Below are 17,592 nucleotides of genomic sequence, written 5' to 3'. Positions count from 1 at the left end.
GGTTAAGCATGAACGAACAAATGGGCGATAATCTGTACAAGAGCGAACAGTGGAAGGCAGCATATTCCACCGATCAGAACCTATGTAGCCAAGACGAGAAAAACCAGCTTTAGTGTGGGCGTAAGAGTTCTACATAATTTCTTGACAAGACGGAGACGGACACGACGAGGTAAACTGATAACTGAAGAAAAAGACTAACATTATGGCAGCATATGAGCATGCGCAAACAAAACATAACTCAGGACAATGACGTAACCGTTACTTGGTTTATGTACAAACTATACATGCAAGCAGAACGCAAAACAAACCAAAATAAACGAAAGGATCACAACAAAAATGAGCCATGAAAAGTCTTTCAACCGATACACAACAGTAATCATCATACATGTACATGTCCCTGGCCCTGTACATATGTAGATGGCTCAAAAAATATTTTTCAATTTATTTCCCTTGCATATAGAATTTTTAGTTCCTTTCAACTGCGATATGAAAATAAAGTACACATTGACATAGAGCAAGAAAAGAGCTTGATTTTGATATGCATGTCATACTATACAAAATATGGGTTCACATACATTCAAATGGGACTTCGGTTATAAGGACACTTCGCGAATAAGGATCTAGGACACTTTTCTGATGCCCCGCCGAATGTCGTTATTCGCGAAGTTGACTGTACATGTAACCCCCCTCTTGATCACTGTCGTTCTCCAAAAACGGCCAAAATTCAATCCTGATGGGGCCAAAATTCCAAAAAAATTCAAAGTGCGAAAATCCAACCAAAATTCAAAAATATTTGAAAACATTTTGTGGACAATGATTAGGCCTGTCCGAAAAATGTGTTTTAATTTGCGGAAAATGGAAATGCAAAATGCACGGTTTTCTAGCCAACATTCAAACAAGAAATCAAAGGGGAATGTAAAAAAAATCAAAAAATCAAAGCCAAACAACCCAAAACGCAGAGAAAATGCATCCGTTGCCATGGCAACCAGAATCTAAAATGGCCGCCATGCCATGTTAATCACAAAATATAATAATTATTATTGGTTTTCCATGTGATTTTTCCGGATGTCACACTGTACATGTACAGGTACATGAGCAACATGTACCTCTAATCATGTCACATGTACACGCACTGCATGATCATAATCTTGTCACGGTGCACCCCTTTTGCTGACAAGCCTGCAAAGCTAATCATTTCTCATCAGTGCAAGTCACTTGTGTTTCCCTTAGTAGGCCTTACTCTTGCTGGATTGTACTAGTATACAGTACCTGCACTAGAAGTATTAGTTAGAACACATCTTTGTAGTTTTACATCATCACACCTGCATGTACATGACTGTACAATGTTATGTAGAACTAAACACCCATGTGTTCGCATTTGTGTGATTAGGAGGCCAGTGCAAAGTAAGGCTAGAGTCTCAGCCAAGGCAAGAGGGACAGAAGACACCGAAATAGCAAGCCGAACTTGACTTGGTCGAGCTGAAACCTTGGCTGAAACCTTGGAATTCGACCGAAAATGGGCAAAATTCAGAAAAAATGCAAAAATGCAAAATGTACCCCAAAATGCCAAAAAAATTCAGAACATTTTTCGGACAGGCCTAACAATGATCTTTGATCTTGATGACATCGACAATGAGCTCATGATGATGCAATTTTTTCCTTTCGTGACGTGGTGCGTGGAGTCGTGGACTCGCGTCGCGATTTGAATGAGCTACTTCAGTACTTGCTTGGAGAAGAAGAGCAAACGTGGAATATCAGTGAGTTTCTAGAAAAGTTTGTAGATTGCAAGCATTTGCGCTCTAGCAATAGTACATGGTGTGCTTTGAATCTAGCTGAAAGCCAAGCTATCCATCGCAGCAGCCATGGACACGTCGCTGACGCAGGGTAGAGCAAGGGTGTTCACGTCAGAGAAGACTAAACTGAAGCATGTCGTTCGTGAGCTTGTGGATCACTACTTCATGCCTGAAGCCGACCAAGAGATCGTCAGGGCGGTATGTCATAGAAGTAACTACCTGATAGATGTGAAGGCCACGACTGGAGAGAAGTACATCGTCAGCATACCGTCGAAATTTAGAAAGAAGATTTGGATCCAAAGGGGCCAATACCTTATCGTGGAGCCTATAGCTGAAGGCAAGAAGGTAAAGGCAGAAGTGGTTCATGTTCTATTTCCTGAACATGTGCAACACTTGCAAGAGAATTGTCTTTGGCCCAAAGTGTTTGAACCTCCATTCAAGGGACAGTACCAGAAACGCATTGCAGCGGTGGATAGACACGAAGAAGCTAAACGAAAAGCCGAAGCTGAAGAAGCTGCAGCTTCAAAGCAAGCCGGGCGAGAAATGGAAGCATCTGCGCTTGCTGATACTGGTGCTGGTGGTGGCTGTAATGCATCATCGCCATCTGAGTCAGAAGAGGAGCAGGACGATTCTGATTTGTTTGTCAATCGCAACCGTCTCTATATGTATGGTGAACCAACAGAGCAAGAAGTTGAGACAAGCGAGGAGGAGGATGATGAAGAAGAAGAGGAGGAGGAGGGAAGCGATGCAGATGATGAAGAAGAAGAAGAGGTGGATGTGATGGGTGGAGAATGTGGTGAGGCAGAAGACGATGCTAACAAAGAAGATACACGATGTGAGGAACCCAACAAGGCAGCAGCCAACTGTTCTGACCTTGACGTTGAGAACAGCTGATATTTTGTGCAGCTCCAAGTAATGTTGTTACTAACACTTGTTTCGTGGGTGGAATTGAGACCCAGAACACGTGTACTGAGTGTGGACAGTGACCTGACTTGAACTGACCACTGCACTAGTATGGGACACCAATCATCACTGTCACCGGCGACACTCACCACTGCGCAGGTGGTGCACAGGATGCAAGGTATGACAGTTCATGTGCTCTGTTGCTGTGTGATTCTTTGATGCTGAATATTCAGCAGCTAGTTTCTGATACCACTCTGATCTCCTACTGTTGACCTGATCCTTGATGGAGCACAGTCAGTGGCGCTGATCTATTCTGTTGAGTTATAACATTTACTTATACTGTCACTGTGTGACCACCTTACGCTACGGCAGCTTGATGCGCTGCATGTCTTTTTGCTGCTATTCTGCTGCTTCTATATGGCTGATGCTAGCAGCCAATCTCCGTGCTGAATGCTGCAAAACGCGCTGTTTCAAAGCTGGCTTTGAAACAGTGGATTGACCTTCTTTTTCTTTCCTTTTTTAACTGATGTGTTGATACTCGCAAACCACACCGTACCATATACTTCCCTCTCTCCAGTATGTTTCCTGCACAGTCTGTGGACTATAGCTGCACCTAGTACCCTGCCCGGGCGGCACTTCTGTGAGGACATTCGCATTTGTAATAGGGTTTTTTTCTTCATTTAAAGACGGCAGCAACGAATTACAGCTAGCATTACCTGTACACACAGTGCCTTGATATTCATAATAACGCTCTCAGTCTGTACCTTCCTCACCATAACGCCCTGTAATGGGCAATTCCACGCTGTACATAACATTGGACTCGTGATTAGTTGTGACACATGCAGTCTCATGAATGTGCAAGTTGCCACTAATAACTTATAAGTAAGTTAGCTGGATGCAGGTCTCCCAGTGTTATACATGTACTGCAGTTGAGGATTCTGGAGCCGCGTATGCTAAGTTAGTTAGCTCCACATCCGAGCAGTATCACAATACAAGTCACTGTGAACAATAGGTTGATTCAGGGAGTTGTGGAAATCATGACCCCATTGATTCAAATCATAACAATATGGTGGCTATAATATTGCGGCTTGCTTGTACTTTTGCATGTCAATAGCTGATAGTCATGCCAACCAAGACTAGAATATAGGAGTCGGGAAATACAATTGCCAGTAGCCTTGACAGCTGAGTTTCAGTCCAGCCAGGTGGGTATAAGCCACCAGCAGCCGGCTGTGGGCATGGAAACCAGAGAGTCGTAAAACCGTGACTCTGGTGGAAACAAGTTCAAACAACACATGGTTTCAGTGGTGTGTTCCACTAGGCTATCCAAAGGCAACGATCATGCAGGTGACACATTATAATAATTAGGGCTGAGTCGGGTAGCATTTTCTTCGGGTATCGGGTCCGGGTAGTTTTCCACGGGTAGCCGTGACAGGTATCCGATCGGGTAATGTTTCCATGGTAAGACCACAATGCACACCGGCCCCTTCCCTTGCGCATTGGGTAGACATGCGGGTACACGTGCACTGTACATGATCATCTGCGACCTCGGGTTTTCGGGTACTATTCGGTACCCGACTACCCGAGGTCCTCACGGGTAGCACGGGTACCCGACTACCCGTGCACACCACTATATACTGAATTGACTTTTTTATCTCTCAAGAGTCAATTCAGTATATCGATCCCTGTTATGAAGTACTTCAAGTACGAATATCAGTAAATGAAATTCGGCCTCATGAGCTCAGGGGTGCTTCGTATCATGACTATACATGAGTACGAATCCTGTACAGACAAAACTCTGAAATCAACCGGACTTGGAGTACGAGTGAGCATGAACACAACATGCACACACACACACACACACGCACACACACACACACACACACACACACACACACACACACACACACACACACACACACACACACACCTCAGACCTCAGACCTCAGACATGCCCATCGCGGGAGCGATGATAGCGAACAGCTATGTTTTAGACATAGCAACTTGTGCTGGGATTACACCATTCAACACCATTCACACACACACACACACACACACACACACACACACACACATACACACACAGTACACACACACACACACACACACACACACACACACACACACACACACACACACACACACACACACACACACACACACACACCACACACACAGTCATGTACATACGCACGCACACACGATGGGCAGCTGAGGCTGACCGTGTGCAGACTTCCAAAGCTAGGGAGACGGCGAGAACGCAATGATTCCTAGGAGTTGTTCTTTTCATTGATGAGAAGGACGAATAAAGGGACAACTGTATACCTGTGTTGCCCCACAGCCGACTCTATGCGCTTCACTGATAGATTACAAACTACTTGGTATAGCTGGATTTCAAGTTAACAAATTAATTGCTGTATCTCCTTCAGCATCACTTTCAGCTCAGGGCGCTTTGAATCCTACGTATCGTCACTGGCTGGATTCATTATGTACATGCATACAGGCTGCAGGATAACGTTCATCATAATCAACTATGTACAAGGATATGTATCACTATCAGTGCCAATGGAATTATGTACTGTGCAGTACTAGTTAGTAGCTAGCACTTTAGCGTTTGCTGGTACGGGAATAGTGAAATCTTCCTGCTGATGCCTTCCTCCTCCTTACCAACATTGGCCTTCCCCAAGACTGTTCAATATCGCCCGTCTCAAGTCAAGGCATCCTCCAGACACAGTAGAGATACGAATGCCATCGCAGTGCAGGCATAGTTCTTAGTGGCTGCATAGAGCTATCCGAGTCGTCCATGCTATGATACGAACATAATCATTGCAGCATCCAGAGGCGTTTGGTGCGAATATAAAATCTACAAGTGCCGTGATTGCAACCATAACGTCGCCCAGCCGCATCCTACAAGTTCCGCAAGTTTTACTCGGTAGGAGCAGCCCTCGGTCAGGCGTACCCGTCCACCGGTAGGTTGGCAAAGAATCGTTGAGCAGCTTCTGCAGACCACCACGGTTTGTGTATGGCTGAAGACGACTGTGGTCTTGAAACAGCCGCGACACTTGACATCCATGAAGAAGGAGTTGGGACGCTGCACTAGACGCTTCAGCTTGTGCTTCCGCTTCTCAGACGTCGCAGACGGGTGAAGGAGATCCTCAGACAGCGGCATCACGACTGCTACTTGTCTTTCCAGGATAGCAAACCTGAAAGCGTCTTTGACAACACGTCAACAGGGCCGCACAGGGATTCAAAGAAAGCGACTGTTTCCGACAGGAACACAAAGAAAGTGAGAAATCTACTCGCACGAAACAAGCTTTCCTAGACTGGCGACGTGGCATTGTCAATGACCGAGCACGTACCGACTAACGTTGATAAACTAATTATTTTTAACTCAACAACGTATTCTCAAGTGCTCCCCGCACCCTGTCACTGCACTGAGGACTCTGGCAAAGGACAAAAACAATGAAAGGTCCACCCACCAAGATGATCGTTCAACTATTGAAAAGACCCGCTGTACTTGGTTGCCTCCAACTAGTCCAAGTACTTGTCGGCACTGGCAGGCTTTGTTGCTGCTTCCTTCCTCGTGCCACTGAGCTGCGCATAGTGCCTACATAATACCGGTAATAATGTTTATGACTCCCTTAGTATTGACTCACATAGATTTTTGCCATACCTAAAGCAGTCAAATATTCCTGCATATTTCACTCCTTAGGGCTATATTGACTGCTTATAATTTATATGTGACTGCTTAAAGGGGAACTACACCCAAAAATCAAAACTTCATGGTCCGTAGAGTTTTGGACGCTGAGTCGAATGGTGAAGGTCCCACTTCGATCCGACCAAGCGTTCTTGAGATATATCAGTTTGCAATTGTCCTTTTCGGGTCCGTGCCGTGACGTCACAAACCCGTGACGTCATTGAGACTTGGTGATCCTTTGGCCAGATCCAGAAACACTGGGATTTCGCATCTTCTTTCTGTTTGTCCATGGAAGAAGAGGGTATTTGTGTCATCATGGCTTCTGGCTGTGTTGTTGGCTACTATAATCTTACTGGTAACCCCCCTGGGATGAACCTGCACCAATTTCTGAAGGATTGTGCTTGGCACAGGCCGAGCAGTGCACCATAGCAGCTATCAAGCGACATAATTATTTGCTTGACAATTTAGGGACTACAATGTAAATCCTTCGCGTGTGTTCCAGCCATTTGGCAGAGGAGGATTTTCAGGAGGAATATTATGGCACTCATCCGATGCGGACGCTGGTGGATGAAACTGTGGTGCGTCCTTTTTCGCACGCCACACTGTGAAGTGTCAGTCGAAAAGCGGAGGTGAGTGCAATATTTCAAAAACACTAGCTACTGTATGTAGTTCTTTCTTTTCCAAAGCATTTGTAGAATTGTTTTGGACTACATCACTACGAAATGTGAAGCTTTCCGAAACCGGCCTGATGAGGTGGACGGCAGTAGATCTCCTGTTTCCCTAGGCTATGCTGCGTGCGATCGATGAACCTGTCTGCGATTGCTGTTCTTGATTTTACAGGAAGAAGATCAAGAGCGGCTGTACCATCGGTCGCAGTGACTCACTGTTGAGCTACGACCACTGCCACCGCCCCAAGGTTATAGGAAGGACTGTTTGCAGCGCCAGCGCCTCTAGCTGGCATGTTTTTTTCCTGTATGAACACACAGTATGTACTGCTGATAAGCTACATCACGCAATGACCCGCAGTTCAAGGAGAGAAGATAGTCCACATACCGGCAACGGTGTACACCTATTCGGGAACTCGTTGGGTTTTCTCAGTATGGATGCAGATGAGAGCCAGACATTATTATTATTATTGTGTGTATGCGTGCAAGCGCGTGAGTGTGTGTGTGCGCGCGCACGCGCGTGAGTGTGCGCGCACGAGCGTGAGTGTGTGCGTGCGCGCGCCCGTGCGCGCACGTGAGTGTGTTTGCGCGCACGAGCGTGAGAGACAGACATTATTATTGTGTGTGTGGGTGCACGCGCGTGTGTGTGCGCGCGCACGCGCGTGACACTGAGTGTGTGTGCGCGCGCACGCGCGTGAGTGTGTGTGTGTGCGCGCACATGCGTGTGCTTTTGTGTAATGTAATATAACATTCCAAATATATTCACGTCATCTATTCTGTGTTCTCCTTTATGTCATTCTCTCCCCATTTGCGGGAGGGACATGGAATGACAAGTAGTAGATGCATTGCCGTTAGTGATCCTGCGGGATGTGTGGGTATGCAACCAAGTGCATGAGTGCGCGCATGTGTGCGTGCACGAGCATGTGCACAGGCACTTGTATGCTTATGCACTCGTGTGCGCACGCGCTTGTGAAATTGCGTGTCTGCGTGCGTGAGCATGTGTGACTACTATACTATGTGCCCACCAAGGTGAGCACATGTGCGTGCGTGTGTGTGGGGCGCAGGCGGATATGTGCACACATTTTAGAATGATTATCAAGGACAGAGCTGTTCCGGTAATGCAGTCATGAGACACCACAGTAGGGCAAAACGCACTCAATATGCTACTGTGCTGCTGCTGCTGCTGCTGCTAGAGTGCACAGCGTAATTGTTGGTACACAGCTACGTGAAATACAAGAGAACGTCTCAGCATTCTGTAAAGACTAAGTGATAATGCAAAAGGTGAGAATGTATTTCGCCACAATACGAATTGAGTGCAGTCCACTTATGTGAGATAAAGCACAAGTGAACCGATACACATTGCACGACTTGCACGGAGATAATGCTAGCCATGTTACGCAGCAAACTCCATGTACAGGAGTACGAGTGAGGAGACTATTGATCTGAGTACTGTGCGAATACAAAATTTCACACAATTTACGATATGAAGAGAACGATTCGATTTGTGAGCATTACGTAGGACTATACTGTGAAAACACTTACGGATTGTCAGGGTTGTCTGAGCTGCTTTGGCTGCCGCTTCATTTCGAAATAGCCCAGCCAACCGGTTGGCAGATGTTGCTGATGGAGAGCGACTTCTCCAATTGCAGTAATTTCTGCTTCATCCACATTTACAGCCCGATTGGAAGCCACCGCTTGCGCTGCCATATCCTTTCCTGAAAATTTCGGCTCATGCCCGAAGCCAAACATTTTCAGCTCAGGCTCTGAGCTTTCAAGCTCGTCTGATACGTCGGAATCGCTCATGGTGAGGACGTCTTTGTCAGAACTATTCCTTTCACATACGAAAATACCTGTACTTCTGAGCTTGGCCCAGGCAAGCAAGTCTCAATGACGTAGAAGGGTGTGTTGGGGGTGTGTCGCGGCCGCATGACGTCATGGCGCGTCCCCCGAAAGTACAATTTAAACCGAAGATATCTCAGGAACGCTTGGTCGGATCGAAGTGGGACCTTCACCATTCGACTCAGCGTCCAAAACTCTACGGACCATGAAGTTTTGATTTTTGGGTGTAGTTCCCCTTTAAGGGGTTGCGCAGTTGAACGGTGCCTAGTGCAGCATTGTCACTGCATGAGTAGGTGGTGGTGCAACGGTTGTGCAATCATAAAACCGGGATTCATGAGGTTATCGTTCTGGAATTTGAAATACGGACTGTTTGTCGTGATAAATCTAATATTGACTTCGTACTTGGTCAGTATACATGGTATAGGAAATACATGTAAAACCTCGAAGACCTCGGCTTCGCCTCGGTCTTTTACTAGGCTTTTATTTCCTATAATTATTATTGACCTCGTACTCAGTCAATATTAGATACGAATGGCATTGAGCCCCCATGTACTACTAGTACTAGTACTATATACATAATATACGTGCGCACCATATGGCCATAGACTCCGGCATAGTCCATACACATGATACCCCCGGGGGCTTATTATTCTTGATGATACAATCATGTAGACCTACCTGATGTACACTCATCATGTAAATGTACAGTCATGCTGTTGTCAACACGACGGAGCTTCGAAGTATTACAAGACTAGACTACATAATCATTGTACAAACTACACAAGCACACTAAAGACTAGATACAGTACTAGTACTACTGGCTCGTTGTCACCCACAACAAATAATTAATAATACTATTGCGAGTACTAAAGAATAACCATGATTGTGATAACCAACATCACCAGACCAACGTTACCATGGTCACTAGGCTTTGCACTCTCTTGCATGATAATCATTGATATCCTCCAAGGCCACACATAAGTGACATAGGCCAGTCTGGCCCTATGCTATGGGACCAGAGTTCAAGTGAATGGGGCCGGGGCTTTAGTGAGAAGGAAACATCTACAAGTACATGTATAAAAAAATCCAATAACTAACTTGAATCCATACATCCTGTACACACACCTTGTACACACTCTCTCTAACGGTCTCTAGGCTACACTGCAATTGATATACATTAGCTCAAATTTTCGGGCAAGGCCCATCATCAGGAATAAGTTTACTGTAGACAGAACAGGGGTTTATATATATGTGACAAGTACTAGTGGCCAAAGTGTGATGGTATAGCGTAAAATGTTGCAATACCACAGGAAGCGAGATTATAATTCTGTGTGATATGTATGAAGTGAAAATATAGTGCAGTGATAGTGCAGGATTACTAGCGTGAGTACAAAGCAGAACAATACACACTTCTAGCAACACTCACACACCTCAGACCTCAGACCTGCCCATCGCGGAAGCGATGATAGCGAACAGCTATGTTAGACATAGCAACTCACACACATACATACACACACACACAGTGCACACATTCTTGCACAAAGTATGGTAATGACAGACATATTTACACATCACCCAACAGTCGCCAACCATTGTCACTGTTCACTGCCGGCTTCCTCTTCCTCATGAATAGTGCCTCCATGATTCTGCGGTCAACGTATGACCGTTGCCTGCGGGCGAGAACTTGCAGATGGGCGAATGGTGAAAACTGCGGTGACGATGGGAAGGTGTGCTGCTTTTGTCGATAATGGTCTCCCCATGACTAACTTGAGTAGAGAAATAATGCCTAACGAAAGGCCTCAGGCATCGGGTTTACAACTAGCTTCTTTGCTACGCTTTCTTCTTATTATTTTTTCGGTGTATAATGTCGTGAGTAGCCTAGGCGTATATTTAGCCTTGGCGTACATCAATTGGCCGGGTCGGGACATCACCACCTTCGTCTACAGAGAGCACCTAGTACTTCTCACGACAGTGTAAATTGTAATGCCACTAATGGTAGTGACAGTGACTGTTGACAGCTGACGCGCTGAGAGAGGGACGTCATGGGATCAAAGAATACACGACTGACGTAAAGAAGAAGTCTAAAAACTCCCCTAGCATAGCGAGGGTCAGAACCGGGTTCAACACCCATAATGGTTCAGATGATCCCAACGGACCGGGGCTCTGCCAACCGTGGATGGTTGTATTGTAGAAAGGTCACTGTTTCCGAACACAGTGTCCTCCAACTTGTTTCATGCTGTCAAACTAACAACATGTGTGAACTATAACAAGGTTTATCTAATATTGGGTTATAATTATCATGTACATCACCTGTACAAATAAGTCCTGCTGGAGCCAAGAGTTGATACTTATAAACGGTTTAAAAGTTATAGTGACTAGTACTTTGGCATTTCGCGGACGTGCTAACTTTTAAGTTTTAAATACTTTACTTTTTTACTTTGGCATTTAATAAACTGGTACGGAAATAGTGAAGTCTTCCTATACACGTTCTTATGTCCGCCCTACCAACATTGACCTTCCCCGAGACTGTTCAATGTCACCTGCCTCAAGTCAAGGCCTCCTCCAGACACAGTGCCTGAGATACGAATGCCATCTCAGTGCAGGCATAGTACTTAGTAGCTGCATAGAGCTATCCGAGTCGTCAGTACTGTCCATGCTATGATACGAACATAACCATTGCATGCATCCAGAGAGGCAGAGGTAATCCGTTAGGTGCGATTACAAGTGCCATGATTACAACCATAGCGTCTCCCAGCTGCATTCTACACCGTGTTCCGCTTTACTCGGTAGGAGCAGCCCTCACTCAGGCGTGCCCGTCCACCGGTAGGTTGGCAAAGAATCGTCGAGCAGCTTCTGCAGACCACCACGGTTTGCGCATGGCTGAAGACGACTGTGATTTTGAAACAGCCGCGACACTTGACATCCATGAAGAAGGAGTTGGGACGCTGCACTAGACGCTTCAGCTTGTGCTTCCGCTTCAGACGTCGCAGAAGGGTGGAGGAGATCCTCTGACAGCGGCATCGCGACTGATACTGATACAGTGATAGGTAATATTCCAGCAGCTACTCATGTATTTCCAGAATAGCAAACCTGAAAGCTACTTCGACAACAGGGTCGCGCAGGGAAAGAAAGCAACTGTTTCCAACGGGAACACAAAGAAAATGAGAAATCTTGTCTCAAGCCAGCGGCATCGGGTGCAGTAGATCGGAACTGATTATAGGATATGGGAATGATAATGGCATTGAACAAAAATGGCTTCCCATCCAACTAAAGAGTAAAGATTTTAAGTAGAAGGACATTTTGTAGTGGCTTCTCGTACGAAGCTAGCTTCTCTCAGAGACTGTACTGGTGATGTGGCCTTGCCGGTGCATCGATGGCCGGCGGAGCAGTTTCGTGACCAACGTCCAGCTACCTTTCTCACTGTGACATTGTATTCTCAAGTGCTCCCCGCACACGGTCCGCACCGCGTACCGCAGGGACACTGCATGAAAAGGTCTCAGTACAACACGCCAAGATCATGAAAGTCATGATTGTGATTACTAGTTCAACCATTGAAATGCATGACTTTATTCGTTGCGTCTGAGCCCTGGTCAGGACAGCAGGCTTTCTTGTTGCTGCTTCCTTCCTCCTCACAGTCATACTGTCATAGTGCCTACATTCTACGGTACTTGTTGTGATTGGCATTGATGCTCCACGACTACATAGTCGTACTATGTACTTGACATCATGATTCATGACTGGTGTGCACCATAAAAGACGTTAAGTGTCTGCACACAATGGGGCTTCGAACCACAACACTAGTACATACTAGTGTCGTGTGTACCTCCTTGTCGCCCACAACAAAATTAATGGTGAGACTACTTTGCGCTCTCTGCATGAAATGCTACACGAAAGCCATCCTGTCAGCTTTGTGGCTAACCGGTAGCTGGTGGCTGGTGCTTTTCTTGGAGTAACAGTTGGGAGAGGATTCGCGTGTCAGTTGAAATGATCACCAGTCACAGCACCATGAAGGCATGATCGTGGGTGGATTGCGTGGAAATAGCCACTGTACTACAGTATAAATCATCGCGATTTGGATGAGCTGCTTCAGTACTTGCTTGGAGAAGAAGAGCAAACGTGGAATATCAGTTTCTATAAAAAGTTTGTAGATTGCAAGCATTTGCGGTCTAGCAATAGTACTGGTGTGCTTTGAATCTAGCTGAAATCCAAGCTATCCATCGCAGCAGCCATGGACACGTCGCTGACGCAGGGTAGAGCAAGGGTGTTCACGTCAGAGAAGACTAAACTGAAGCATGTCGTTCGTGAGCTTGTGGATCACTACTTCATGCCTGAAGCCGACCAGGAGATCGTCAGGGCGGTATGTCATAGAAGTAACTACCTGATAGATGTGAAGGCCACGACTGAAGAGAAGTACATCGTCAGCATACCGTCGAAATTTAGAAAGAAGATTTGGATCCAAAGGGGCCAATACCTTATCGTGGAGCCTATAGCTGAAGGCAAGAAGGTAAAGGCAGAAGTGGTTCATGTTTTATTTCCTGAACATGTGCAACACTTGCAAGAGAATTGTCTTTGGCCCAAAGTGTTTGAACCTCCATTCAAGGGACAGTACCAGAAACGCATTGCAGCGGTGGATAGGCACGAAGAAGCCAAGCGAAAAGCCGAAGCTGATGAAGCTGCAGCTTCAAAGCAAGCCGGGCAAGAAATGGAAGCATCTGCGCTTGCTGATACTGCGGCTGGTGGTGGCTGTAATGCATCATCGCCATCTGAGTCAGAAGAGGAGCAGGACGATTCTGATTTGTTTGTCAATCGCAACCGTCTCTATATGTATGGTGAACCAACGGAGGAAGAAGTTGAGACAAGCGAGGAGGATGATGATGAAGAAGAAGAGGAGGAGGAGGGAAGCGATGCAGATGATGAAGAAGAAGAAGAGGTGGATGTGATGGGTGGAGAATGTGGTGAGGCAGAAGACGATGCTAACAGAGAAGATACACGATGTGAGGAACCCAACAAGGCAGCAGCCAACTGTTTTGACCTTGACGTTGAGAAGAGCTGATATTTTGTGCAGCTCCGAGTAATGCTGTTACTAACACTTGTTTCGTGGGTGGAATTGAGACCCAGAACACGTGTACTGAGTGTGGACAATGACCTGACTTGAACTGATCACTGCACTAGTATGGGACACCAATCATCACTGTCACCGGCGACACTCACCACTGCGCAGGTGGTGCACAGGATGCAAGGTATGACAGTTCATGTGCTCTGTTGCTGTGTGATTCTTTGATGCTGAATATTCAGCAGCTAGTTTCTGATACCACTCTGATCTCCTACTGTTGACCTGATCCTTCATGGAGCACAGTCAGTGGCGCTGATCTATTCTGTTGAGTTATAAATATAACATTTACTTATACTGTCATTGTGTGACCACCTTACGCTACGGCAGCTTGATGCGCTGCATGTCTTTTTGCTGCTATTCTGCTGCTTCTATATGGCTGATGCTAGCAGTTAATCTCCGTGCTGAACGCTGCAGAACGCGCTGTTTCAAAGCTGGCTTTGAAACAGTGGATTGACCTTCTTTTTCTTTCCTTTTTAAACTGCTGTGTTGATACTCGCAAACCACACCGTACCATATTCTTCCCTCTCTCCAGTATGTTTCCTGCACAGTCTGTGGACTATAGCTGCACCTAGTACCCTGCCCGGGCGGCACTTCTGTGAGGACATTCGCATTTGTAATAGTTTTTTTTTCTTCTTCATTTAAAGACGGCAGCAACGAATTACAGCTAGCATTGCCTGTACACACAGTGCCTTGATATTTATAACGCTCTCAGTTTGTACCTTCCTCACCATAACGCCCTGTAATGGGCAATTCCACGCTGTACATAACATTGGACTCGTGATTAGTTGTGACACATGCAGTCTCATGAATGTGCAAGTTGCCACTATAGGTATAAGTAAGTTAGCTGGATGCAGGTCACCCAGTGTTATACATGTACTGCAGTTGAGGATTCTGGAGCCGCGTATGCTAAGTTAGTTAGCTCCACATCCGAGCAGTATCACAATACAAGTCACTGTAAACAAGGGGTTGATTCAGGGAGTTGTGGAAACCAGGACCCCATTGATTCAGATCATAATAATAATTATGGTGGCTATAAAATTGCGGCTTGCTTGTACTTTTGCATGTCAATAGCTGATAGTCATGCCAACTAAGACTAGAATATAGGAGTCGGGCAATACAATTGCCAGTAGCCTTGACAGCTGAGTTTCAGTCCAGCCAGGTGGGTATAACTTTAAGCCACCAGCAGCCGGCTGTGGGCATGGAAACGAGAGAGTCGTAAAACACTCTCTGGTGGAAACAACACACGGTTTCTTTCAGTGGTGTGTTCCACTACTGGCTATCTAAAGGCTACGATCATGCAGGTGACACATCATTATAATATATACTGAATTGACTCTTGATAGATATAATTATTATATCTATGAAGAGTCAATTCAGTATATCGATCCCTGTTATGAAGTACTTCAAGTACGAATATCAGTAAATGAAATTCGGCCTCATGAGCTCAGGGGTGCTTCGTATCATGACTATACATGAGTAGGAATCCTGTACAGACAAAACTCTGAAATCAACCGGACTCGGAGTACGAGTGAGCATGAACACAACATGCTCACACACACCATTGGACCATTGGACGCCCATCGCCGGAGGCGATGATAGCGATGCTACAGCAGAAGCCATAGCAGCTTGTGCTGGAAAGCACACACACACACAAACACACACACCACACACACATGTATATACGCACGCACACACGATGGGCAGCTGAGGCTGACTGTGTGCAGACTTCCAAAGATAGGGAGACCGAGAACGCAATGAATCCTATGAGTTGTTCTTTTCATTGATGTGAAGGACGAATAAAGGGACAACTGTATACCTGTGTTGCCCCACAGCCGACTCTATGCGCTTCACTGATAGATTACAAACTACTAGGTATAGCTGGATTTCAAGTTAACAAATTGCTGTATCTCCTTCAGCATCACTTTCAGCTCAGGGCCCTTTGAATCCTACGTATCGCCACTGGCTGGATTCATATGTACATGCATACAGGCTGCAGGATAACGTTCTTAATCATAATCAACTATGTACAAGGATATGTATCACTATCAGTGCCAATGGAATTATGTTCTGTGCAGTACTAGTCAGTAGCTAGCACTTTAGCGTTTGCTGGTACGGGAAGAGTGAAATCTTCCCGCTGATGCCTTCCTCCCCCCAACATTGGGCTTCCCCAAGACTGTTCAATATCGCCCGTCTCAAGTCAAGGCATCCTCCAGACACAGTACCTGTAGAGTAGAGATACGAATGTCATCGCAGTGCAGGCATAGTTCTTAGTAGCTGCATAGTGCTATCCGAGTCGTCCATGCTATGCTACGAACATAATCATTGCAGCATCCAGAGGCGTTTGGTGCGATTATAAAATTTACAAGTGCCGTGATTGCAACCATAACGTCGCCCAGCTGCATCCTACAAGTTCCGCAAGTTTTACTCGGTAGGAGCAGCCCTCGGTCAGGCGTACCCGTCCGCCGGTAGGTTGGCAAAGAATCGTTGAGCAGCTTCTGCAGACCACCACGGTTTGTGTATGGCTGAAGACGACTGTGGTCTTGAAACAGCCGCGACACTTGACATCCATGAAGAAGGAGTTGGGACGCTGCACTAGACGCTTCAGCTTGTGCTTCCACTTCTCAGACGTCGCAGAAGGGTGAAGGAGATCCTCTGACAGCGGCATCACGACTGGTAGGTATTCCAGCAGCTACTTGTCTTTCCAGGATAGCAAACCTGAAAGCTACTTTGACAACAGGGCCGCACAGGGATTCAAAGAAAGCGACTGTTTCCGACAGGAACACAAAGAAAGTGAGAAATCTGCTCGCACGAAGCAAGCTTTCCTAGACTGGCGACGTGGCATTGTCAATGACCGAGCACGTACCGACTAACGTTGATAAACTAACTAATTATTTTTAACTCAACAGCGTAATCTCAAGTGCTCCCCGCACCCTGTCACTGCACTGAGGACTCTGGCAAAGGACAAAAACAATGAAAGGTCCACCCACCAAGATGATCGTTCAACTATTGAAAAGACCCACTGTACTTGGTTGCCTCCAACTAGTCAAAGTACTTGTCGGCACTGGCAGGCGTTGTTGCTGCTTCCTTCCTCGTGCCACTGAGCTGCGCATAGTGCCTACATAATATTAATGTGAATGGCATTGAGCCCCCATGTACTACTAGTACTACAATCCATTATACGTGCGCACCATAATTATGGCCATAGACTCCGGCATAGTCCATACACATGATACCCCCGGGGGCTTATTATTCTTGATGATACAATCATGTAGACCTACCTGATGTACACTCATCATGTAAATGTACAGTCATGCTGTTGTCAACACGACGGAGCTTCGAAGTATTACAAGACTAGACTACATATTAACCCTTTGTGTACCAGGCATCTAATGTATGCGCGGGGTACTCATCGGTAATGATGGACCTATAGCATAAAACTAAGACACATTTTGTATGTGCAAGTTATGTTTTTCTGAATCTGTTGGTATCAATGTGTCCAGGTAAGAAAATATTTTGACCGAGCACACAACTACAGATACAGGCCATACCTGGAATATCTATTTCTGAGTCAATTGTCCATATTCC

The 17,592-nt window shown here is 45.9% G+C and overlaps 2 protein-coding genes across 2 annotated transcripts; both read left to right on the top strand.

The window, feature by feature from the left end:
• Positions 1 to 1,677: 1,677 nt before the first annotated feature.
• Positions 1,678 to 3,550, top strand: LOC135814419 (probable RNA-binding protein EIF1AD). The gene has a single exon (XM_065327538.1). It carries the CDS (start codon positions 1,863 to 1,865, stop codon positions 2,685 to 2,687), a length of 825 nt encoding a protein of 274 aa, XP_065183610.1. The 5' UTR covers positions 1,678 to 1,862; the 3' UTR covers positions 2,688 to 3,550.
• An 8,775-nt stretch (positions 3,551 to 12,325) lies between these two features.
• On the top strand, positions 12,326 to 14,788 carry LOC135814417 (probable RNA-binding protein EIF1AD). Its single transcript, XM_065327537.1, has one exon. It carries the CDS (start codon positions 13,123 to 13,125, stop codon positions 13,945 to 13,947), a length of 825 nt encoding a protein of 274 aa, XP_065183609.1. The 5' UTR covers positions 12,326 to 13,122; the 3' UTR covers positions 13,948 to 14,788.
• Positions 14,789 to 17,592: the final 2,804 nt, after the last annotated feature.

The sequence above is a fragment of the Sycon ciliatum genome, chromosome 4 (assembly GCF_964019385.1).
Source record: "Sycon ciliatum chromosome 4, ocSycCili1.1, whole genome shotgun sequence".
Lineage (NCBI taxonomy): Eukaryota > Metazoa > Porifera > Calcarea > Leucosolenida > Sycettidae > Sycon > Sycon ciliatum.
Note: the sequence above shows the minus strand (reverse complement) of the source record. Positions and strands in the feature narration are given on the sequence as shown.